The sequence below is a fragment of the Alosa sapidissima genome, chromosome 17, assembly GCF_018492685.1.
Source record: "Alosa sapidissima isolate fAloSap1 chromosome 17, fAloSap1.pri, whole genome shotgun sequence".
Classification (NCBI taxonomy): Eukaryota; Metazoa; Chordata; class Actinopteri; order Clupeiformes; family Clupeidae; genus Alosa; species Alosa sapidissima.
In genome coordinates, this window is record NC_055973.1 from 19,479,050 (window position 1) to 19,504,282 (window position 25,233).

Sequence of the window (25,233 nt, forward strand, 5' to 3'; positions counted from 1 at the left end):
TGGTCCAAGGGTATGAAGTGTTTTGTATGGTTGCAATTTTTAATAGTGTGTTTGGATTGGTGGATATAAACAGGGCCATTAAACCGAATAAATATTTTTTTTTTTTATCTCAATCTCACCGTTACACAACCGTGATCTATGGCAGGAGGTATTTTCTGGTTCACCCTGTGAGGCAAGAGATGTCTGAAGGCCAGTTTGCTTGTGAAAAGTGAAAGTTGGCGTAATCACAGGCTGACATCTATGTTGAAAGTCAACTTTCGTCACTGAGGACATGGAGCTGGCGTTACATAAGGACTGCTCTAGCCCCAACCACACACCCACCCCCCCAGACCGACAGGCGTGATCGAGGAATCTGCCTTCTCAGGTGACGAGGGACGTTAGCGTAAACCTCTTGTACATCGACACTACACACATATATATACCCTAGTGCTCTACAGGCAGCTCATCAGTTTGGCTCCACATGCCAAGAGTTATTTATACTTCTGCTACAGCGCAGCTGCCATTGCGTAATGCCGAAACACGAGCAGAGCAGGAACATCTGAAAACAATCAAGCTCAACCCTCTGACCCCTCAGGGCCCGGCCGGACAGGAAACAGGCTCGCCGATCAGTGACAGCGCGCACACACACACACACACACACTTGATGGTCACGGTCATGGGTTTCTCTCGTGTGTGTTTGAAGTTGAGCAGGAAATGTATGGCATACATGTCATCATGGGACTGGCCCCAACATACACACACACACTTCCACCTCAACATAATTTACACACACACTTCCACCTCAACATAATTTACACACACAAGCACATAACCAACCTCCGCCTCCACAAATCCAACTCACACACACAAACGGTCACTCTCTTTCGGTCACACACACACACACACAATATCCATACAACTCCCACACACAAATACAAACCTCCAACTCAAACACCACATAGACTTACTAAAACAAAAAATAAAAATAAATAAATAAATAAAAAAATAAAAAAACACACCTCCCATACACACATACACCTCCCCCTTAATACAACTCCCACACTCACTCAAACTCTTACACACACGTACACAAACAGTCCCTCTCAGGGTGGCAACGCTGTCAGCTTAACACCAATAACCCTGCTATCTTGCCTCCATGGTCCACCTATGACCTAACCTCGTACAGCACCAGTCTACCAGTCTTAGAAATACAAACCACAAGACAGACGAAACTCTTTTTGTGAGTTTTTATTCAGTTTTCCATACAGTGTTGGCTGTAGTCATCTATAACGGTACAAACAATACAATCCCCATGAATCCACACACCCCGCTACCAGAGGGAATATGAGGCCCCTAAGACAAGGGATTGTGGGATAGGTACATGAACAGCTCATTGTACAATCAGGAAGTGACATCACTCCCACAACCCTCTTTAAAAATACTGCCTTCCCAGAATCCCTTGCTTCTGCCCATCCTTCTGGTACCCAAACCCGCCTCAGACGTGCGATTGTCTCCCGTATGGATAAAGCAATCACACAAAAATAACAAAACAGGACAAATACTGTCATCAAATCACTTAAAAACAAATTAAAAAACAAAAAAAAGTTCTTCTTAATTGGCACAAAGATTAAGATTGAAACTGAAACACCAAGCGTCTCCGGAATTTTTTTCAAAGCAGAAAAAAAAAAAAAAATAAGAGCCAGTATATATACACAACTGTACTCAACACTCCAAGAAGCATGGAGTGTGTGTGTGTGTGTGTGTGTGGGGGGGGTCTATGCCGACAAATACTCATCTGAGAGATGGTCCCTTACATCAGGGGGAAAGCGAGGGAAGCGGGGGGGGGGGAGACAGATGGGAGGAGCAGAAAACCGTCTGCGTGGCGTAGCGGCCAACGCCTCTGGAAGCCAGGACGCCGAACACACACACACTCAGGCGCTCACAAACATACACACACAGAAAGCATCTGCTGCTGACACACAAGTGGAGACAGCCAGAGGAAGCAGCCTAGGCACACACACTTACACAGAGCGAGCCGTAATGTGGACAAGACAGGCATCATCTGCTGTCTAGAGTAGCATCTGAAGCAGCACCCTTCAGAAGCACCAAATAACCATTAGACAAACTCACACTCATCACAAACTCACACACACTTTTACACACTCATCATACCAGATTTAGAGCTGACGGGTGCTTCACATTATATACATACACACACACACACATTCTCTGTGCTCTGCAGCGGCCCATGCAGGTCAGGAAGGGACACTAGAGCTGCTGGACAGGTGCTTCTCAGGTGACACAAATCACCAGCAACCAGACCAGAGGGGAGCGGAGCGAAAGGTAGCGATGGTCAGCACAGGAAAATTAGCAGAGGAAGAAACGGAACCAAAACTAGATAGACAGATCTGGGAGCGCTCAACAAGATCAATAAATAGACGCAACAGGTGTGTGTTGTTCCGTTGCGCTTGACTGCTGGGGAACGCCGAGGAAGCTTCAGGCCAGGGAGAGGACTGTAGGGGAAAAAGACACGAGAGTTAGAGAGCCCACACAGACACACACACACACACACACACCCAGTGACTGGAGAGAAGCAGAGGGGCCTCACCGCTGATGGCTTCCAGGGCAAAGTACTTGACATCCATGTCCTGATCTGTGGCCAACTTCTCCAGTACTGGCTTCACCTCCGCCTGGAGAGAACTGAGACACACACACGGGTCAGAGAGAGACAGACACACACACACACATACATATATATAGATAGATACTAAAACTGTACCGTTAATGTGGCCCAAAATATGTGATGCATACTGCACTACACTGTACTGTGGGCACACTGAAACATTGTATTTTTAGTGTGAGTGTACATACTTGCTGTCCAGGACAGGTCCGATCTTCTGCAGGCATTTGGCCACGTTGAAGCGCACATTGGCCACCTGGTCGTTGGCCATCTTCAGCACAACGGGGAGCATGTGCTTTGTGGTGATGTCCTGCCCACACACCTCAGACAGCGCCTACAGAGACAAGGCCAATAAGGGGAAAGACAGAGAGAGGGAGGAAAGAGGGAACAGAGAGGGGGAGAGGAAGGGATAGAAGGAGGAGGGGTAGGAGGGGAGTAGAGGGGGGGGCAGGGAGAGGAGGGGAGGAGAGGGGGGCAGGGAGAGGAGGGGAGGAGAGGGGGGCAGGAGGAGAGATGGGGGGTGGGCGGTAGAGGAGGAGGAGAGGGGGGGGGGGGGGAGGGATGGGGGGGTGCAGGAGGAGGAGGGGAGGAGAGAGGAAAGAGAGAGGAGGTGGGGGGGAGCAGAGTTTGATCACCAGTTGTACTTGCCTCTCACACACACAGCCTCTCTGGGGACTCTGTGTGTGTCCAGAGATGAGAGAGTGTGATGCTTGAGCAGTGAGGTCATTGCTGAAGGGCTCAGGCTGCTGGAACTGCCCCAGTGGTAGCACTGCCGTTTACACTACAGTACCAAGAGCTCTCCCCCCACACACACACACACACAGACGTGGGTGAGCTCATGCACTTACCCTGAGCCCAAGTATTTGATACTAATCAGTGTTGGAATATGACAAGAACAAAATTACATGTCCACTTCAATCCATTAGCATTGCTATGAAGATCACTCTAATGGAGCGGTCATTGTTTGTAGTGGAGGATTAGGACTCTTAAAGTGTGTGTGTGTGTGAGAGAGTGTGAGTGAGTGAATGAGTGAGACCAAGACTTACATTGACACAGAAGAGTGTGGACATGCGGTAGGTGTGTGTGTGTGTTTGTGTGAGAGAGTGTGAGTGAGAGCGAGACTTACATTGACACAGAACAGCGTGGTCATGCGGTGCAAGTAGTTTGGGTCGTTGGCCATGCCCAGCACTTTGGGCACGATAGTGTTCTGTGCCCACTCAGGGCCAAACTTCTCCACCAGCTTCTTCAGGTTGTTGGTGGCAGCCTCCCGGATGGCATACACTACAGACAGGACAGACAAATAGAGAGCACGTTGCGCGCGCGCACGCACACACACACACACACACACACACACAGAACACAGAGTTATTGGTTGCAGCCTCCCAGATGGCATACACTAGACGGAGACACACACACTGAAACTGTTTTCAGACATAAAAAGAAAACAACTCAACTCTACAAGCTATGTGTGAGCAAAAGGTCCAGTGTTTTGACTAGGAATCAACTGCATCTGACGCTACCAACCTTCTAGTACCAATCTCGAGTGCCATACAAGTGAACATGCACTACCTGTCAAAAGTTTGGACACTTAGAAATTTCCATTCCACTCCATTATAGACTGAATACCAGCAGAGATCATTTGCATTGTTTTTTTTAGTCGGGGTAGCAGTTTTTAGATTACATTATGTGCTTACATAATTGCAATCCAATGTTTTATCAGTTAGCCTTTTAAAATGATATGAGATTAGTAAACAGAATGTGCCTTTGCAACATTGGATGAATGGTTGCTGATAATGGGCAATGTAGATATTGCATTAAAGATCAGCCGCTTCTTTCTACAACAGTCGAGAACCCTTTGCAATTATGTAAGCACATAATGTATTCTGTCTATAATGGAGTGGAATGGAAATGTCTAAGTGTCTACAAACTTTTAACTGGTAGTGTACATGTGAACAGTAAGGTTAAGGAATGGGTGAGATTCACACCTAGTGAGGGACCATGTTGAGGTTTCTTTAATGCTAAAATCATTAACAGATATCACTTAAATGTCAGAGCAATGCGGAATTGACATTTTACATCCAAGACAACATAAAAAAACAACAACAACGGAATGGAAAGATGGACACACTGGAAAGACGAGTATATTCGTCAAACGCCATAGTCATGTGGCAAATCCATGGGCATACAGCCAAAAGTCTTTGTGCACGGAGAGCAAGTGTTTAGCAACTTGGTGTTAAGTGCCTTGTTCAAGGGCACAACGGAGCAGCCTGGCTTCCGCCGTCTACGAACTTCCGCTCAATTTCATTTCACTTCAGTATTGAGACTGGCACAGATGAGCCCTCTTAGGATTTCTTGTGTAGAAATCTACCGAGAGCCACCAAATTTAGCAGCGAACAGAGGGCGTACACATGCATGATCTTTGATGACACATGCATTATCTTTGAATTTGTCCCCAAAGCAAACCGCCTGAAATACATCAAGGTGGGGAGCGAAAAGGGTTTATAAATGAAATTTTTGAGCAAATTTAAGGCACAAAATAAAGTTGCCGTGAGAGTTGTCAGTGTGTACATTGGATTTAGGCAACCATTACATGATTTCTATGTTTTGCTTTTTTTAGTTTACTAACAGGAGTGTGAAGAACAAAGTCACAGTCAAGCTGCCTATGGATTTGGCAAGCTTAACTTTACATATTATAACCTCAACTAAACAAGAGTCATACCTTAATTTTTATCAATTGAAATACGAACATATTCCCTACAACGAAGATGAGATAATTGGCTGCCTTATCCCAGAGAGGGTTAAACCTTACACTAGGGTATTGGGAGCGAATTATGCTGGTAATGTATGTAGTTTCGGCCAGTGCTATATGTGGTAAACAAACTAAATGACCGCAGTTGCACATATTGTGGGTCATACCCCACCTCCAGCCATCTTAACCCTGTCACCATCCCTCACTTAAACCACCTGGGGTATTTACTGCATGTGTGAACAACTCCCACCCCTGCAATGTCAACTTGTGAGCCTCATATGTGAACACTTGTAAAAAACTATGCAATTAGGAATGCATTAAAGAAGGTAGTCATGTGTGAAAATGGAGAACACATCACACACAAACAGAGTACATACACTACACAGAGTGGTAGAGGCAGGACATGTGTGATGAACCCTCTGCTTTCTCTCCATCAAACACACACAGATAATGGGGGATGGCTCAAAGATCAAACGCCCTGTGATCAGGCTCTTAGAAAGAGGACTATGGTGATGTAATGGGCTTTCTGCCTGACATATTTTTCTGACATGGGTTGTGTAACACACACACACACACACACAGAGCCCCCTGTGGCTGCAGCTAAATGAAATTGAGATTATGATGAAGCAGGGCAGTGTAGAGGGCTAAGCTGGTTATTGGGGTGCTGGAGGATCGGCAGCGCGCACACACACACACACACACCAGACCAGCTCTGCTATTGGGGCCTGCAAACAAAGGATCAGCCACAGCTCCAGGTCCATCAACACATCAGGAGCAACAATCAACAATGCAGGTTGCAGTGTGTGTGTGTCTCTTACATCACTGCTTCTACACACAAATGAGGATGACCAGCCAGGTCTATCAACACACCACCAGCATATGAACAGTGCATGTGTGTGTGTGGGCGTGTGTGTGCTGAAGGATGCACATTGAGAGCTGTATGTGTGTGTGTGTGTACAGTGAGAACTGTGTGTGTGTGTGTGTGAGTGTGTGCTGGAGGATGCACAGTGAGAGCTGTGTGTGTGTGCGCATGTGAGTGTGTACAGTGAGAGCTGTGTGTGTGTGTGTGTGTACAGTGAGAGTTGTGCGTGTGTGCATGTGTGTGTGTGTGTGTGTGTGTTGGGGGGGGGGGGGTCCTTTGGGGTGTCCAATGAGAGCTGTGTGTGTGTGTGTGTGTGTGTGTTATGTAAGGAATCTGTGGTGTGGTAAGTGCAGGGTGTGCAGGCACATTCCAATGATGTAAGTCATCAGCTGGACTCATTGTCCATGACAGGAGGGAGGGAGAAAGAGTCTGTGCGTGTTAGACACACACACAGATCAAATGACAGAAAGCTCTGTGTTTGTGTGTGTGTGTGTGTAGTTTAATCGGTGGTTTGTTAGGTGCCAGGGGTCAGTGTGTTGGAGACACACACACACACACACACACACACACACACACAGCAGGCTTAGGCAGCCGGCAGCAGCGGTGGATTTTTACCGTGGCATCGGCCATCGGTGCCCCTTAGGTTGTGACGCCCCTTTAAAAATCACAAGTTCACAGGCCACTGTGGCCTTGGTGCCCTGCATGACTGCCCCCCCTCTCCATATTCTGCTTAGTATCCAACTGATGCAGCGATTTTAATTTGTAGCCTATGCCCTTCTCCTGTCAAAATAATCGTAGTATCAGAACTATGGCATGATTCTAGAGCATTTCACAGCACAATCTATTTAGTCTTTGATGTGAAGGTGAAAGTGAGTGCGTGCAGCAAGACCAACATTATGCTGCCAATACCCAAATGTCAGCAGCCATTGATCAATTACTGTTTCTATACGTTTCTGCAGTGAACTAATTTTATATTTTCTGTCACTTGAAAACATGTTGATACCATTAGCTAAAATTTATCCGATTCTCTAGCATTAATCGAGGAGGAATTCATTGAACACTACCCTGGTGTAGCCTCAATGCTATGATGAGACACCCTTGCCTAACGTTACAATTAAAACCAAATTAGAGTTTGCCGACAGGATATTTTTAATGTCAGTAGCACTATACATATTAGTGATTAAGATAGGGTTGGGTTAGGACTTACCATGGTCAACGAGCCAAGCCATGCAGAGGGAGTTGAGCTTCTCGTCAAAGAACTCCACGCCCTGAGAGTAAGAGAGGACAGCATCAGCCATCTGACTGACACACACACACACACACACACACACACACACACACACTCACAGCACTACCCATAGCATACTAAAGAGAACCCCTTCATTACAGAAGGTTCTTAGCCTTCAGCCTTAGGGCTGTTTCATAGGCACAAACTACGCGACCATGACCTCATCAAGCTACACATCAAGGGTTTGGTGCATCCTTGCGTAGCAACATGCGCTTCTTTTTGTAACACGATGCAAGCGCAAGTGCCATGTCATGCATTTCCAATGGAGGGGTGCATAGCTTGCGTAGAGCTTGTGTTGCGTTGTCAATTTTGTCCACGTAGCTTGCACAGACTATGAACTGGCCCTTTGAATCCTCCTTAGAGGAGAACCTGCCCTGTGAGAGTTCTAACACATGATCTAAAATTACATCCCAATTAGCCACGGCCTGGCCTGCGACTGGCTCAGAGGCATTCCGCCCGCCGCCACTGCCGCCATCTTGCCCTGTGCTGCGAGCATCACCTTACATAACGGTGGCTCTGCGGTGCAGTGATGAACAAAGCCCTGTCTGTGTGTGCGCCCCAATGCCTGCGTGAATGAGGGACTGTTTTGTGTCTAGTCATTGTCCCCATTCTGGGTCTACTTTCCAATAAAAAGTCATTCTTTACACACACACACACACACACACACACACACACACACACTGTATTTCAGTAATAAACTTGAGATCATGTGACTGTAGCAGTAGACTGTGCTGTTCTCCCTTCAGTGTGGTCCTGCATGAGCACGCGCGCACACACACACGCACACACACACAGCTGTAATCACCATCTGAGAGAGAGAGAGAGAAAGAGAGAGAAAGAAAGAAAGAGAGAGAGAGTAAGAGTGCCCTTAATCAGGCCACTACTGATTATTTCAGTGCCATCAGTATACGTGTGACTGTGTGTGGGGTCTCAACATGAGCCCTGCACAGCCCTCCGTGTGCACGTGTGTGCATGTATGTGTGTGTGTGTATAATATATGTGTGTGTGCGCATATGTGTGCGTGTGTATATGCGTGTGTGCGTACGCGTGTGCCTGTGTGTGTGTGTATGTATGTATATGTGTATGTGTTCTCACCAGTTGTCCTGCCAGGAGGGGCATGTACTCGATGATTGCGAGGCGCACCCTCCACTTGGCGTCCTCGGCCAGCTCCACGATGGCGGGCAACAGGGACTGGGAAAGCTGGCGGATGCCAATCACCTCATTCACACAGTCCAGGTTGGAGATGATGTTCAGGCGCACCTCAGGGCACTGAGTGAGTGATGGAGAGAGCGAGCGAGATGAGTACATAGACAATAAGAGGATGTGGAGTATAAGATAGTATATAAAGAGTATAGGACAGTATGTGAGTATGTGTGGAATATGTGTGGTATGGGAGTGTATGTGTGGAAAATGTGTGAAGTATAGGAGAGAGTATGTGTGGAGTATGGGAGAGTATAGGAGAGTATGTGTGGAGTATAGGAGTATATGTGGAGTAGGGGAGAGTATGTGTGTGGAGTATGGGAGAGTATAGGAGTATATGTGGAGTAGGGGAGAGTATGTGTGTGGAGTATAGGAGTATATGTGGAGTAGGGGAGAGTATGTGTGTGGAGTATAGGAGAGTATGTGTGTGGAGTATGGGAGAGTATGGGGAAAGTATGTGTGGAGTATGAGTGAGGTATGGGAGAGTATGTGTGGAGTACGGGAGAGTATGTGTGGAGTACAATAATTTCCTGTGTATTAGCCACATTGTGTATAAACCGCAGGACAGGGTTTCATGCAAGGGAGGAAAAAAAAAAAAAAAAAAAACATAATACCATATTAACTGGCCCCCTGTATTAAAAGAAAATTCCGGTATTTCAGCACAAATGGGTTAAGGGTTGTTTTAGGACATGTTTGAGTAGCCTACTACAATATACCTGTTGGCAGCCACTCTGAGTAGTCAAAGGCGATTTGAAACGAGTCAAAAAAGTTGAGACAGGACCAATCGTCAAAATTTCGGTATCCACCACTCTAGTTCATCCAAAACAAACCAGAAAAGGGACTCAACGTGCTAAAAACCAGAATTTTCCTTTAACCTCATAGCTGAAGAAATGTTGCAAAATCAATGTATAAACCGAGGCTTACAGTTAGGAAAACACGGTATGGAAATATGTTATTTATGGGAGTCATTACATTGTATTAGTGGTGTGTAGGTCTAATTGAGCGTCTGTCACTAAGACGTCAGAGAGAGAGGAAAGCTTAGAGTTTTACAGTCTCACAGCTACTGATATGTGTGGATGCAATTCATGATGTTTTCTATGTAAATAGTTAAAGGTGCTCTAAGTGATGTTGGGTAACGTCACTTCTGTTGACGTTCAAACAAAACAGAGCGCTAGCTTGCTACTCCCTCCCCCTCGTGCAACTGAAACTCTACTAAACGAGCATTGAATTCCATTTGTGGTTGTTCGTTTGCAGAATTAACTTGAATACAATAGTTTTTAACAATTAGCACAGTGTGGTTATGATGCTAACCAGTTTTAAGCACAATTTAGTACAACCTGGAAAATCATTGTGTGCTGGTCAATGTTGATATTGTGGTGGACCACCACAAATAAGTCGATGTACGGGAAACACTGGACCATAGACAGACATACATAGACAACATTGGCAGTCCCCTAGAAGACCCTGGCGGAGAGACAATTCATCAGTTCAACAGTTCATCTGGCTTTGTGTCCCTATTCAGAGAACAGAACCTCAACTGCTCTCCATTGTCTGCAGCCGCCAACTGGCCCCGGCCAACTCACTCACTACATGCCCTATGTAGAGCGACATTTCTCTCTCTCTCTCTCTATGCCCTATTTAGAGAGCTACATTTCTCTCTCTCCCTCTGCCCCATGTAGAGAGCTACATTTCTCTCTCTCCCTCTCTATGCCCCATGTAGAGAGCTACATTTCTCTCTCTCTATGCCCCATGTAGAGAGCTACATTTCTCTCTCTCTATGCCCCATGTAGAGAGCTACATTTCTCTCTCTCTCCCCCTCTCTCTCTCTCTGCCCCATGTAGAGCTCTCTCTCCCCCTCTCTCTGCCCCATGTAGATCTCTCTCTCTCTCTCCCCCTCTCTCTGCCCCATGTAGATCTCTCTCTCTCTCTCTCTCTCTCTCTCTCTCTCTCTAAAACACAGATACAATATCTGTTTAAAAAATACAAATAAAATAATAATAATAAATAATAATAACAACAAAATAATAATTAAAAAGAGAAAATAATAAATGAAATGTATAATGATACAGTATTACTATATACTGTATATTTATCAATGTGCTATCATGGGTATTGGTTATTGATATAAAGCAAAGCATGTCACAATATGGGTCACTCACTTCCTCGATTTATGACATGTTAACAGGTACTGCGCAGCGAGTTTTACACAACTTGTATGCTCTCCCAACAAGTATGGGAGCTTGTCTTCATTTTCTAATAGTTCAAACTGAGGTATAATTTGGCTGAATTGAAAGAAATATTGGTTCCTGATTGTGCTGAATTTACTGCATTCAGTGAGGAAGTGTTTCTCATCTTCTACTACTCCCTCACTGCACTGCAAACACAGCCTTTCCTCCCTAGGAAGCCAGGTTTGCCTGTGTCTTCCCATTTCTAAGGCCAGAGAGTGTTCACTTAATCTATAGAATGTTAGTAATTTTCTTTGTTTGTACTCGGTAATTTCTTTTAGATAAGATGCAAATTCATAATTGTTTTTGATTTTTTGGACACATTTCAATTTGTTGGATTGTTCAATATTGTTTAGCCAATATTTGTAATATTCTTCTTTTGTTAATTTTTCAATATGTTTTAACTTTGCCTGAGACATGTCAGGTGTATTCAAATTCAAATTGTGTTTTGATATAAGATAATCAAAAGGATCTCTCTCTGGGTGGGTTCTCCTCTGTAGAAGGGCACTGTGATTATATTCCTCTGGTTTTGAGGACAGTACATGGTGATAAAATTTGCATGCTCTTTTTTGAATATCAACTAATAGTGGATATCTTCCAAGTTCTGCTCTGCATGCAATATTTGTTGCATTCCTGTGTACCCCCAAGATGTTCTTACAGAATTCCAGGTGTAGTGTTTCTGCTGGGCTTTTGTCCCATTGCTTATAATTATCTTGATGTTTTATGCCCCAAATTTCACTGCCATATAAGATAATGGGCTTGCTAACCGAATCAAAAATCTTTTGCCACAATTTGATAGGGGTGTTGTATTGGTATAGAGATTTTCTTATGCAATAATATGTTCTCCGTGCTTTGTCAACCAGGTCTTTTATAGCCAGATTAAAATTGCCCGTGGAGGAAATATTTAGGCCCAAATAGTTATAGCTTGTCACTTGGGAAAGTCTGCTTTCACCAAGGGTGAAATTATATTTATTGTCTGTTGAACGTGTCTTTTTTTTTAAAATATCATTATTTTAGTTTTTTCTTTATTTATAGGGAAGGTTCCAAATTTCAGAGTAATTTTCCAGGATTAACAGACTCTCTTTTAGCCCCTCCTCAGTTGGGGACAGAAGTAGGAGGTCATCCGCAAACAGGAGACATTTAATGTCTCTACCCCCAATTGTGACTCCTGATAGTTTGGATTTAGCCATGTCTGATGTTAGATCATTGATGTATAAATTGAAGAGTATAGGACTAAGACTACAACCTTGCCGAACACCTTTGGCTTGTTTAAAGTATGACGTTCTTTTATCATCGATTTTGACACAACATCTGTTGTATTTGTGTGTGTGTGTGTGTAATATATATATATATATATATATATATATATATATATAAATAAATAATTTTATAAAGGTCATAGAGTCTCCCCCCTATCCCATTTTCTATCAGTTTAAGTAAGAGTCCATCATGCCAGACTGAATCGAAGGCCTTCTTGAAGTCTACAAAGCATCCAAAAAGTTTTCCTCTGTTGGTGTTCTGTACATATTTTTCAATTAATGTCTAATGTATATATGTGGTCAGTTGTTCTGTGTTTTGGCATTAACCCGATCTGATTGTTACTTAGAACCCTATTTTCCTGTAAGAATTCTACCATTCTGTTATTTATGATGCTACAGAAAAGCTTTCCTAAGTTGCTGCTTACAGCAATGCCTCTGTAGTTGTTTGGATCTAGTTTATCTCCGTTTTTGTAGATTGGTACGATTTGATTTTCTTTCCATGGCCGTGGGAAATGACCAACAGCTAGAACTAGATTGAAAAGTTTGAGAATGGCTTGTTTCAGTATTGGGCTGCTGTACTTAATCATTTCATTATGTATCCCATCGCACCCACATGCCTTTTTGTTTTTTAGGGTTTTTATTTTTTCGTTTAGTTCAGCTAGTGATAAAGGGGTGTCTAGATTGTTCAATTCATTTTTTACTTTTGATTCCAATTCTTGTAATTTATCAGTCAATTATGTTTGGAGTGGATTTAGTTTATCTTCACTGTAGAGTTGCCCAAAATGGTCTGTCCAGATGTTAGATGTCATCACATAGGGGGATCTGTTTAGTGTTTTTGGTGGTCTCAAGTTTGTTCCATAACTCCCAAAATGAATTTTAATCGACAGCATCTTCTATATCTTGTAGCTTTTTATTCATGTACGTGCCTTTTTTCTGTCTTAGTAATGATTTGTATTTGGTAAGAGTTTGTTGGTATAGTAACTGTGTGCTTATATTTGTTTGTTCCCTATGTTTCTTATTTGATAGTGTTCTTAACTGTTTCCTTAATGTTTCACATTCGGTAACACTTTATTTTAATGTGTCGCTGTTACAGTGTAACTACCTAATTAGGTACAGTGGTACAACCTGTGTAACAACATGTACTATCAGGTACTATCATTGTACTTGCATTATGTATTTGTGGGTACCTACATATAGTTGTTACATTGTAATACTGAGTGCTTTTACAAAACTTTGCCAATTTGTCTAAATTTTCATCAGAGGCAAAGAGCTGACCTGAGACCTGCTGGATGGGGTAAATCTGGTCATGATAGATTTGATACACAAATCATTCTACTTATTGTTTTCACTGAGATCTGTGGCCATCACACCAAACTGACATTGGAATTAAAGACATGTGAAAATATATTATTGACGGAATGTTTTACAACCCTGTCTGTCAAAACGACGGACAATGAGAACGTCTAGCACAACCTCAAAAAAGTGTCAAAAGCGCAACCTCTGAAAATGAGTGTTGTTTGAAACAGCAGATGATTAATGTTAATAAAATGGTGTTTAATAAATTAAGTGTTCAGAACTTACATGGTGGACCAGAATGAGTTAATTAAGTGATGCAAGTTACTGGTTATTATGCTGTTTATTATGTAGAATGGGAAAAAACAAGAACTTGAATTTGGGACACTGGTGGTTAAGTCCGGGACAGTGCCAAGTAGAATGCACCTGATTAAGTGCTCTCTAAATTAGGCTATTATAGACAGTGTACTAAACGCTACTACAGTTAGTCATCTCATTCCAAGATTATTTGTAAGTGAGGAATAATTTGTAAGTAAACAAATTATCCCTCACACTCAATTTTTCCATAAAAACATTTGCCGTTTGGGTTTGTGCGCTCACAAGGTTCGCGAAAAGTATAGGCTACAGGCTAAAACACTCAAGGTTAGAGCCTGAAGCATGCAAAGAAAAGTAGTGTGGGACCACTTCATCAAAAAGAATGACACAGATGTAAGTTGCCACTGGTGTGATACAGTTCTTAAATACAGTAGTAGCACATCATCTATGATGAATCACCTGCAAACGTGACACCCGCAAGCCTCTTCGAGTGAGAAAGGTAGCCAAAGCCAGTCATCTATGCTAGCTGGTAGGAAATGTGACGAACAGCGCACAGATTATTACCCAAAAGATATGCGGAATGATTGCAAAATACATGTTGCCCCTTGACTGGTGAGGGCTTTCTAGAGCTTATGCAATTAATTAAAGAAAATAGTTGTTTTGTCCGTTATTAGAAGGCACACAGTGAGTTAGACCTGCCTTGGCCAATGCATCTTTTACGCATTCTGAAGGTGCCCGTTTTATCCATTCGTTTTATCGTGTTGCAGTCTATTAGGCAACATTCCACATAAGATGGGCTTAGATTTGGAAATACATTACATCTACATTTCAGGAAGGATCATCAATGGCAACAGATAAAGTGATGATAATCATCTTTTATTTATCATTGTTAGCACTACCTCAAACTAAAGTGGCGTCTCTTCGGAGCTGTCATTTTCTTAAATGAGCCGCGGCAATGTTTCAAATGAGCTTCTACCGCTAGACAAATGCCTTTATTTTCAACGCGTTCACCTTGTACCCAAACCATTTCAAAACTAAGGAGCCATTTGTCCTCTGATTACATACAAGCGTTTGCGGGACTCATTGTTCGCACTGTCGGGGATTTAAAAAAAAGTGACGTGAGTGGAAGGGCGCCGGGGCAATGTGTGTGTGAGCGGGAGGCAGAGCGATGCGACAGACTTGCGAAATTGCAGGCGCGGCTCGAATGTTTGTTATTTCAAATAGTGTAGCATATTCTAAACTAATCAGTTAACCGGTTTCAACCGGCTAATGAGGCTCAGTGGTCGATCAAGAACATTTTTAATTTTCGCCATCCCTAGTGTGAGGTGTGTGTGCGTGTTTGGTGCCCATGTGGTATGTATATGGTGTGTGTGTGTGGTGCGTGTGTGGTATGTGTGTATGGTGTGTGGTGAGCGTGTGTGTGTGTGTGTGGTGCGTGTGTGGTGCGTGTGTGGTATGTGTGTATGGTGCGTGTGTGATGCGTGTAGCAACATCTGGCCCTCACCTCGTCCTTGAGCTGGGCCAGGAACAGGGGCAGCAGGTGCTCCACGGTGTTGTCCTTCCCAAGGATGGTGGACAGGCCCATGATGACTGATGCCAATGCTGACTTTACATGTTGGTTGGTGTCCGACACCAGCTCCTGCAGTTGACACACACACACACACACACACAGATCAGAGGGACACGGACACACACACACTCAGAGAAGGACAGACAGAGACACACACACACACACTTGTCCTTATTTATGTAAATGAATGTTTGTACATGCTTTGACAACACAAAAACACCCTAAAGCAGATAGAGGAGGAAGCCCGACTTTCTAGTCAGTCAATAAATCAAACACACACACACACACACTCTACTTGTAACTTTACCCAAGAAATTTACCCAAAAATGGCCAAACCTAAAACCCATGGTAGTATTTACATGTCGGCAGAGTAACGGAATGTTCCCAAACTCTTACAGGATTCCCATGGGTACAGACACCCTCAAGAGTGTGAGCGTGAGGCTACGTGTACACAAAACCAATGGGTGCATTTTCTCTTACCGCTTTCACACCTTTAACGATACCGGTAACGAAAAAACGTGCGTGCACACACAGAGGTGAAAGCGGCTAAAAGTGCTGTAGAGCATGTCAGACCTGGCAGAGGCTTCACATTTAATTCGCGTAGAAGACAAAACTTTGTTGAAATAGTTTGTTAAGCAGTCGCATGAAATAAGGAGACTACAGACAGTTCGGTTTTCTATTAAGTTCATTTTCAAGGTATGTGACTGCGATGTGGAATTTCAAATGCTTACGTATTGCATTAGGTATTAGCACCACTGGAGAAAACATTACGTCATAGGTAGTAGTAAGCTAATGTTTAACTAAGTTAAGCTAACGGTGTGCTTCTACCTTAGCCACAAAAGGCTGATACATTGTGCACATAAATCATAACAGGGGAAAGAAAAACACATTTTAATATGATAAACAAATGGTTTAGTTTGTTCTGACAAGCAGCGCGTCAGGTTGAGTGCGGTGGCTGAGTTGAGGGGTGGGGCTATGTCGTCATAAAATTGCCGGTGTGACGTCTACACGGCAAAAGTTAGCCGGCGGTTTAAAAAACAATCCCACTTAAAAAAACGGTTACAAAAACTACCGGTTACAGCCTCCTAAAATGGCGGCGTCATCTACACAGAAGGCCTAACCGATAACATAAATTCACTGGTTTAAAAAAAAACAAAAAAAAGGTGTGTGTGAGTGTGTGTCTCCACGGGTGGGGGGGGGGGGGTTGGGGTGGCAAGCTGACTAAGTGTGTGTGTATAATGGGATTGCGCTGTGAGCAGTCACGACCCATTTTGTTTACATGGTAAATTGGCACCTGTGAAGTGGTGGTGTTAATGACTACCTTACATAAGCGCACCCACAGACCCCAAACAGCATTTACACACAGAACGCCTCCAAGGCAAGTGCCCTCCATGCGACCTTCGACCCAGTGCAGAGCTGCGGGGACAGGAGATGACACATATTGTCTGTTTGGGTTGGGTGCTTATGCAAGGACTGATGTGTGCAATTCGTTTGCGCATTCGCCTGGCAAATGTTTGTTTATCTAAGAGGATGTGGGTCACGTGTGAGCAGGAGCTGCTGATGAATCTAAAGCGCACAGAGAGCCGTTAATGCACCTGATTACCTCTGTGTGGGGCTGATGAAAGTGGTCACTCTGGAAGCCTCTCATTACACATGGAGGACGCATGCATGTGCGCGCACACACACACACACACACACACACAGGGATGGAGGTCTGGGCCATCACCAACCCCATCTTCTAAAACACACACAGAGTCTCCATCTCCACCCTGGAGGAGCAGCAACAGCCTCAGGGCAACAGCCTCAGGGTGAATGACACAGGGGTAACAGCACCCCTGTAGACTGGGGGTCAACACACACACACACACACACACACACACACACACCGTACCTTCACACAGGGCAGAATGTGAGTCATGATGATGGTCTCCCTGCCGTCCTCAGGCAAATTCTCACAGAACTCTGAGGAAAGAAAACACACACATCAACAACATGCATGCACACACGCACACGCGCGCACACACACACACACACACACACACACACACACACACACACACACGTTCCCTCAGCTGCCTGATGGCATGGAAGGGCAGGGCTCACCTTTGACTTTGTTGGCTGCAGCTGCACGGACCTCTGCCTCACAGTCCTTCAGAAGGTTCTGGAAAGCGGGGACCAGGTCATTCTTAGTGATCTCTGGCCCGACTGCCTTTTGCAACTGGAAGAAAGCATAAACAAAACAATTACCCAACATTGCACAGCATCTCTAGAGTGACTGGAGAAGTGTGGACAGAGTGCTATGAATCACTGTATGGCTATGAAGCTTAAGAGAGTGATCGAGACACTTGTCACAGTGACCTTTGACCCTAATCACCAGCTGATCCATTCTCCAGTCCCAAAGTTCACCTACAAAAAAAGCTACCATCTTTGCCCATAAGGAGATGCGGTATCTTGAGATTTTTCCTATGGGAAAATAACATGGGGATTCGGAATTATCAAACCTCTTAAACTCACCTCTTAAACCAAAGATTAAGTAAATTTTAGTAAATTTTAAACTGCTACAACAAAATTCTCGGAAATTCCCTGACTTTCCATGTCTGAAATAAGACTTTATCAAAATACCATGATATGTCTGGTGAGAACCCGGAGTACATCCGACTGGTGCTGGCCCTTCATATATTTCTTCTGGCAGCAAAGTGTCACTTTTACATAAACCTGTTTACTACTATAAAAGTTTATCAAAAGCATCAGAAGTAAACTAAAATGACTCAGAAAACCTGACCGGCCAACCACATTGCCAGTCAGGCTTTTTTAATTGCCCCAGGCCACCGCTTACGTTTAACCCCGCCAGAAGAGACCCCCACAGCAGCTAGGGAACCACCACTACTGGGGCTAAAACTGCACCAGGTCAGACCAGACATCAGCCTGGCCGCGTCACACAGAGGTGACTTCAGTGTGCGCTGCGTGTTCCACTGACCTCGGAGAACTTGTCGGCCACCATGTAGCGCACCCTCCAGGACTTGTCCTCGGCCGCCTGGCGCAGGGTGGGCATGACCAGCGACTCCAGCTCCTCTTGGGGCAGCAGCTGGGCGATGCTCACGCACGCCTCCACCGCCAGCAGACGCACAGAGTCCTGAAAGAGAAGGCAGCTCGGTCAAGCAGTCAGCAGACAAAAAAAAAATAAAAAAAACAAAAAAAAATTAAAAAACATTTTTAAAAAAAACACAACCGCTCCCACTTGCAGGTTGGGGCCCTGGATGGCAGGCTCCACTGCTGGGGTGTGTGTGTATGTGTTCTGCTGAGTCGATAGGGCTGCTGTTTACGTCACAAGACGACGGGAGACAGAAAAACAACTCAAAGATGGTTTTGTTTGATTAAAATGGTGTCAAAATATAATTAAAAACTGACCCCAAGAGCTAAAGTACTCAGTCCTGCCAACTGACAGAGTACTGGTGTTTAATCAGAGAGAATCCTTTCGATTCCATATAAATATTAGTTTTAGACTAAAAGCCACCCCACTCAAAAATTTTTTGTATTCCCCTTTGCATTCCAGGGGACAAGAGGACAACAACCAAAAAATGTCCATAAAAAGGCTCCAAACTCAGCTAATGACATCTTTGTTTCTCCAGCTAGTCTTTGTAAGGAGTGGATAGAAAAACCATTAGGACACCATCACTGGCCCAGAAGCTAGGGTCAGCAAGACAATGTAGTAGTGTAAACTGTTTAGTCTTGGGTTGACGTAGCAGTACACAAAGATCATTCGGAGTGGGACATTGCTCATCTCCAAAGGTCACTGGTGTGGACTGGTGGTGATGGATTCCCCCAGAACAGCGGATGGGAAACAGGCATTAAGGATTAGTGTGAGGCGCGCGCGCGTGTGTGCGTGTGTCTCCTAGGACTGCGTATTTGCAGGAATATGACTATAGGGATGCATATCACAATGCAGGGGTTACAAGTCAAAACATTGTGATAGGATTGTAATTCCTAGCTGATGTCAGACGCGAGAATTTTAGTGTTTGCCATTTTGGGAGTCAACTAAGCATATTGTAACTTAACGAACTTGGTTAGTGTCCAAGCTTAGAGGGCTCAATTAACTTTTGTTAAAGTCTTCAAGTCTTAGTTTTTCAACCGATTTCCTTTTAATATGCCGTATAGCCAACGTGGTGCACATAGGTGTCTCATTCCATTCAGAGTAGCCTAGTATAAAATCTAATTTAGCATTAGATAAGGCAATTGCAGCAGCAATTTCATCACTAGGCTACCACCATTTTTTTAAGTGTAGTCTCAATATACAGTGACAGAAAGCCTGTCAAACAACGTGCTTAAAATGCCCCCCATTGCCCCCCCATGTTAGAGTGTCCTGTCATTTTCAATCAAACATCAGAATGTTGTCTTCCTGGCAGGAGGTGTACAAGCCTATGTTTAATTTGCCAAATGAAAGTCAAAGTGGAAGTCCAAATAAAGAAAATGTTGCTATTGCTACGATATAAGCTATTTCTGTTACAAGAAATTTCGACTTTAGCCTAACAGACAACAGCGTAAGTGTTTCAAGGAATCACTTGGTTAATGCATATTGCCTAAGCTATGCTAGCATAATTAAACTATAGGCTACTATATTAAGTAAATGTAAAGACACAAAATAGCCTAATGACAGAAATTTAAGATCAAATTAAGGGTGGTCCCTATGTTGTTTCCATGGATGGTTACAGGAATCCAAGTCATTTGTTGTTTTAAATATTGTTGCTTCTAGCCCATATTATATCCAGTATTAAAGAAGCCCTGTACAGGTCTGGTTATTCCTTCGCTAGTTTTGGGTTTTCGCTGGATTTGGGCTCGCATTTTTCACGACATAGCTCCCCCTGCAGCTTCGGTAGCAAGTGACTGCTACGCGAAACCACCACTAGCTAGCCATCAAGAAACCAGGCTTAACATATACAGGGCTCACAATAAAACGGTCGAGCAAACACATTGCTCAAGAGACCATCAAACTACATTACAAAAACGAAGTTCACCCAAGGGTAGGCTACTTACAATTTCAAGCTTCTTTAAGTTTCACTTAAGAGTGCTCACACCAGGCTATGCATTGGTGATGGCACCAAATTAAGAAGTAGAATTTCCTGATTGGGGAAACTTTTTTCCTAGTTGATATAGACGGTTCACTCAATTTAAAGGCAATTAATGACAACAACTGGATAACAATAGCATAGTGAGCTAAGTTAGGCTAGGCTACTATGAACCCTAGTGCTAGTTAAAAAGTCAGTTTATGATAGTAGCTTAGTCAACACGTTGTCATTTTTGCCAAATGAAAAAAATAGTTATGCAGATTTCACTTGAAAATCAGATCAAATTAAGTGTTATTCCTGTAGGCTATTGCCGGTCATCTTCAATAATGTGGTTATGTAGTCTGAGGAGCAGTAGGCCTATCACTATTTATGACTGAGTAGACTATGTTAGTCCAGCCAGAAAATAGTCTTCAAACTCTTAAGCTTTAATGGTCATGCGTGTATCAAGACGTGGTGTTAACTAAAAAGTTAGTGTCTTGAGGTCTAGGATGTCGATCACCTTGCACCAGTTTATTTAAAATACTCAATGAAGCTTGGATTTAATCGCCATTAGACTTCGCAATTTTTTGACTCCCAAAATGGCAGCGTTAATATCTCTATTATGGTTATGGGAACAATAAGGAAGTGTGACATATGCCGGAATCCTCAATAAATAAAGACACCACCATGTGAATAAAATGTAGATAAAAAAGGTTTACTTCATGTAAACACATTAAGTACCTCAAAATATGAAGCGGTGTGGTGTCTCATATAGACTATGCATTTTATAACTATTGCTTTAAAATCAATATTGTGTATCGCACTATTGTGTGAAAATCTATACAGTATTGCAAAATAAAATATTGTAATAGCCAAGGGTACCGACTCTTTCTAATGTGTACCTGCTCATCAGAGGCCAGTGCAGTGAAGAGGGAGATGATGTCACTCTTGACGTACTCCAGCTCCAGAACCTTGGCAAACTCTCCCAGCTTGGAGGCAGCTGCCCGCCTCACCATCGGGGTGTCATCAGAGCACAGGGTGCGGAAATGCCTGAGAGTGAGAGAGATACACACACCGCAAGGGACCAGATTAAACCAGCACCAGGGACCAAAACACTAAGCAGCAGAGAGCAGCTCGGGAGAACACTAGAGAGCAGTGTGGGGAATTAGAGAAGCCACAAGGGATCAAATCTACACACACTCAGAAGAGAGCTACTGGCACACACGCCACGCACACACAGCAAGACCAGCACAAACCAAAGTTAAAGGGGAATTCCACATAGAATTATATTTATAATTATACTAATTCCACATAGAATTATATTTTCCACATAGATCTCCGTTTATCTAGGTACTGTCTACTGGTGCATGATGTTAAAGAGGCCACCAGAGTGTAGCACTGTAGCTGCCTAAGAGGACTACAGGGTGGGGGTCCTCATTGCCTAAGATGGCTACAGAGTGGGGGTGCTCACTGCCTCAGAAGGCTACATGGAGAGGGTGTGGATGGGGGTACTCACTGCCTGAGAAGGCTACATGTAGAGGGTGTGGGTACTCACTGCCTGATCTCAGCCTTGACAGTGCTGGAGACGCGGGGGTAGCAGACGCTGAAGAGGCCGCAGGCGGAGGTGCGGGAGGTGAACCAGTCTCCGCTGGCCAGGCGCTTCACCAGGGGCTCAAAGTGCACCTCCAGGTCCACAGGCGAGTGCTCCTGGGAGATCTTACGCAGTGACTCCACTGCCTTGTCCCGCACCACAGTCTCCTCCACAGTGGCCAGGCTCTCCAGTGGGGGCTGGGGGGGGGGGGGGGATCTCAGTTAGTGCTAACAGGCGACATACATACTCAACAGGTTCTCAGTCAGGGATGGGCTGGGTGCAATTCGCCTGAGGCAAATGACTTAATCCTGACAGGTATGATGGGAGATGGACAGAAATGTGAATATGCTGCACGTGAGAGCATTCCACTGCCCTAAGATGGCCCCATAAGCATTTTATTTACAATAGACATAAGGGATCAACAAATTATTTTTACTTTTCAAATGATGATTAAATGGAAGTTGTTAGAACATAAAGATTGTACTCAAACCAAACCTTGCGAGTAGTCTCTAAGGAAAACCAGTGTATGTATGATAAAGAGTGCTGCTGTGCATATCTAGTGTAGGGTCTGAGAGGAAAGCCAGTGCATGCGAGTCGGCTTGATGCTGTGCATGTATGTGGGGTCTTACCAGGAGGCAGTGGACGTATTCAGGGCCTCCCACAAGCATGGTGAAGTTGCCCAGCTGCTCAGCCAAAGCCAGCAGGACCTCATCCTCATCGTAGATGGTGTCTGGAACCAGCACAAAAGAAGAAGCATGAGGCCACAGCCGGGTGTTAATTATTCTACCCCTCCAAGAACCAGTCCCATGGCTTACCAGTGAGGAAGGGAAGGAGTTCTGTGCGAGTCCTCTCCACTCCTAACGCCAACGCGATGGTGGACAGCTTCTTAATGCTGTTCAGCCGCAACTGCAAAGAAAGGGCGGTAGTTATCAATAAAAAAATTCTGGGGACATCTGCACCTGATTGACAGTAAAGAACCTTGCTAACATCACACTGTTTGTCAACACACATGTCTTGCGGGTGGGCGAGGCTTGACTATGGCGTGTGACCATAGCTATAGGCCACACAAACGTTTTAAACTTAACATCTTAAGGTCAACTTGAAAGAAAACAACGGTTGCCATTTATGTGGCGTCATCCAAGAAAAGACAGGCCCCACCTTGACGCACCCTCCTGTCAAGCTACGGTTAACGTTAGCCAGCTTAACGTTACGCTAGCAGTGCTACTGTCTACAAACACTGAGAGCCAAACAGCGAATGCTATGTGCTAACCAAACCATGAAGCTCAGCACTTGACTATGGCACCAGTAACATACACACAACCTGCAAACAATGCATGCCCATTACTTGCGCTACGCATTAACACAAGTACTGAAGATAGGATCAGTCATATTGTATGTTAACTGGTTAGCGTTTGCTAGCCAGCAAGTGCTAATACAGGCTAGCTATGAAGCTAGCCAGCTACCGTGTCGTGTAAATGAATGGGGAATTGACGGTATTATTGAAATCCATTTATAACTTACAAAATCCTACTAACAAATGGTTGCAGTATTATTACCTGGACGTCTTCATTTCGAAGTTCGTCGATTAAAACGGCTATGGGGTAGAGCGAATCGTCTCCATCGGCTCCTGCCATTTTGGACCTATTTGTTGAAGCTTCCGCCTACTGCCGACTACGGGGTTTCTGAAAGGAGGGCAAGCTGTATCAGGGGCTTATTATTTGCCCGCTGCCTTGACACATGCAAGTCATCAGGGCAACTGGCTGGCCCAGTTTCAATTTCCTTACCAAAAAGAACTATAGGAATCGTATATTGTTTTAGGGCAAAATATTATAGTATTCTTATACTTTAATTATTATAGAAATAGTGTAGTATTTTGTGACATAGCATAGCCTTACTAAGCCTATCTTACTATATGACAGGAACACAGTAGATTAGAGGGCACTGCTAACACCCCATACTATACATTTTATATATATATATATATATATATATATATATATATATATATATATATATACATTCCATAGCCTGGCCATAAACCTGTCTACAGAGATATGTTGAGTATAAACAGGCATTCTATATAACTAATACAGTATATTGCACAGGTTACAAGGATACAATAAACTTCCTTGTATCCTTGTAACCTGTGCAATATACTGTACATATTAGTTATATAGAATGCCTGTTTATACTCAACATATTTATCTCTGTAGACATGTTATCTGGAAAACCTGTATGTATCCAACTATACACTGTACATTATTAATCCCTATTGTATATACAACCATACTCTACCTGCACTTGTATTTAATGCTTCTTTGCACTTATGGTTGGATATCAAGTGCATTTCATTGGCTCTGTACCTGTACACAGCTAAATGACAATAAAGTTGAATCTAATGTAATCTAATCTAATCTAAAAAGGATTTAGGGTTAGGCTATTAGGCCTACATCAAGGTAGGCCTAGAACTACTAGAAATATAAAGTTCTTTTTCATAAGGGATCTGTGCTCAAATGTATTCTTTACACATTTCGTGTTAGGGTTGGCCTACAGATTTTTACTAGCAAGGATGAAATCATTTTATCACCAAACATTAAAAGAATCATACAAATTAAGCAATATACTATAACTAGAAAATGTAATTTCAAGGAAATTACCAGTGCATGAAAATATAAACATACTGTATATTAACATAAAATGCCAAACAAACTTTTATTGGGAAACAGTTGGCAGGAGTCATAGTTGATAACAACTGACAGTTGAAATGGCTGAACAGTTAAATAGTTGAGTAGTTTAAATAGTTAAATTATTTAATGGTGAATTATTGTAGTGAGGAATTGTATTTTGAAACAGTTGTGGGCAGAGGAAATAGTAGTCTTAAGAGAGCCAGATTGTATACTTAAAGCCTGAGACAGAGTATATAGTTTAAAAGTTGAATGTAGATAGTCTAATGGATGTTGATAGACAGAAAGTTGAATGGATGTTGATAGGCAGATTGTTTAATGGATGTTGATGTATAGTTTAATGGGTGGATGAGTGAATGGTTTGAAGAGGATGAATGGATTGAAGAGGATGAATGGATAGAAAGTTGGATGGAATGTGCCTTATATCCTTGTAGAATGGAGAGACACAGAGAGAGTTGGCCTAGTTAAGCAGAAAGCAGTTGATACAGGTGCAATC

At 43.5% G+C, this 25,233-nt stretch overlaps 1 protein-coding gene across 2 annotated transcripts; it reads right to left on the reverse strand.

The window, feature by feature from the left end:
* Positions 1-1,212: 1,212 nt before the first annotated feature.
* On the reverse strand, positions 1,213-23,749 carry ppp2r1bb (protein phosphatase 2, regulatory subunit A, beta b). Of its 2 annotated transcripts, XM_042068669.1 has the most exons (16): positions 23,610-23,749; positions 22,869-22,959; positions 22,683-22,783; positions 22,018-22,250; positions 21,365-21,512; positions 18,398-18,553; positions 17,524-17,638; positions 17,312-17,382; positions 15,355-15,489; positions 8,654-8,827; positions 8,364-8,366; positions 7,478-7,538; positions 3,786-3,940; positions 2,851-2,993; positions 2,588-2,679; positions 1,213-2,492 (listed from the first exon to the last, which is right to left on the reverse strand). In XM_042068669.1, exons 1-16 carry the CDS (start codon positions 23,685-23,687, stop codon positions 2,476-2,478), a joined length of 1,773 nt encoding a protein of 590 aa, XP_041924603.1. In that variant the 5' UTR covers positions 23,688-23,749; the 3' UTR covers positions 1,213-2,475. The 2 variants fall into 2 exon arrangements, with proteins under 2 accessions (XP_041924603.1, XP_041924604.1); XM_042068670.1 differs by lacking the exon at positions 8,364-8,366.
* Between the last annotated feature and the right edge of the window lie 1,484 nt (positions 23,750-25,233).

Excerpts from the sequence above, each read along its gene's own strand:
- ppp2r1bb (XM_042068669.1), bottom strand. The coding sequence starts at position 23,687 with ATGGCAGGAGCCGATGGAGACGATTCGCTCTACCCCATAGCCGTTTTA. Across the intron at positions 21,513-22,017 it reads GTCAAGGCTGAGATCAGGCA|GCATTTCCGCACCCTGTGCT; the intron begins GTGAGTACCCAC and ends TCTCACTCTCAG. Across the intron at positions 2,680-2,850 it reads GGACCTGTCCTGGACAGCAA|TTCTCTCCAGGCGGAGGTGA; the intron begins GTATGTACACTC and ends TGTGTGTCTCAG.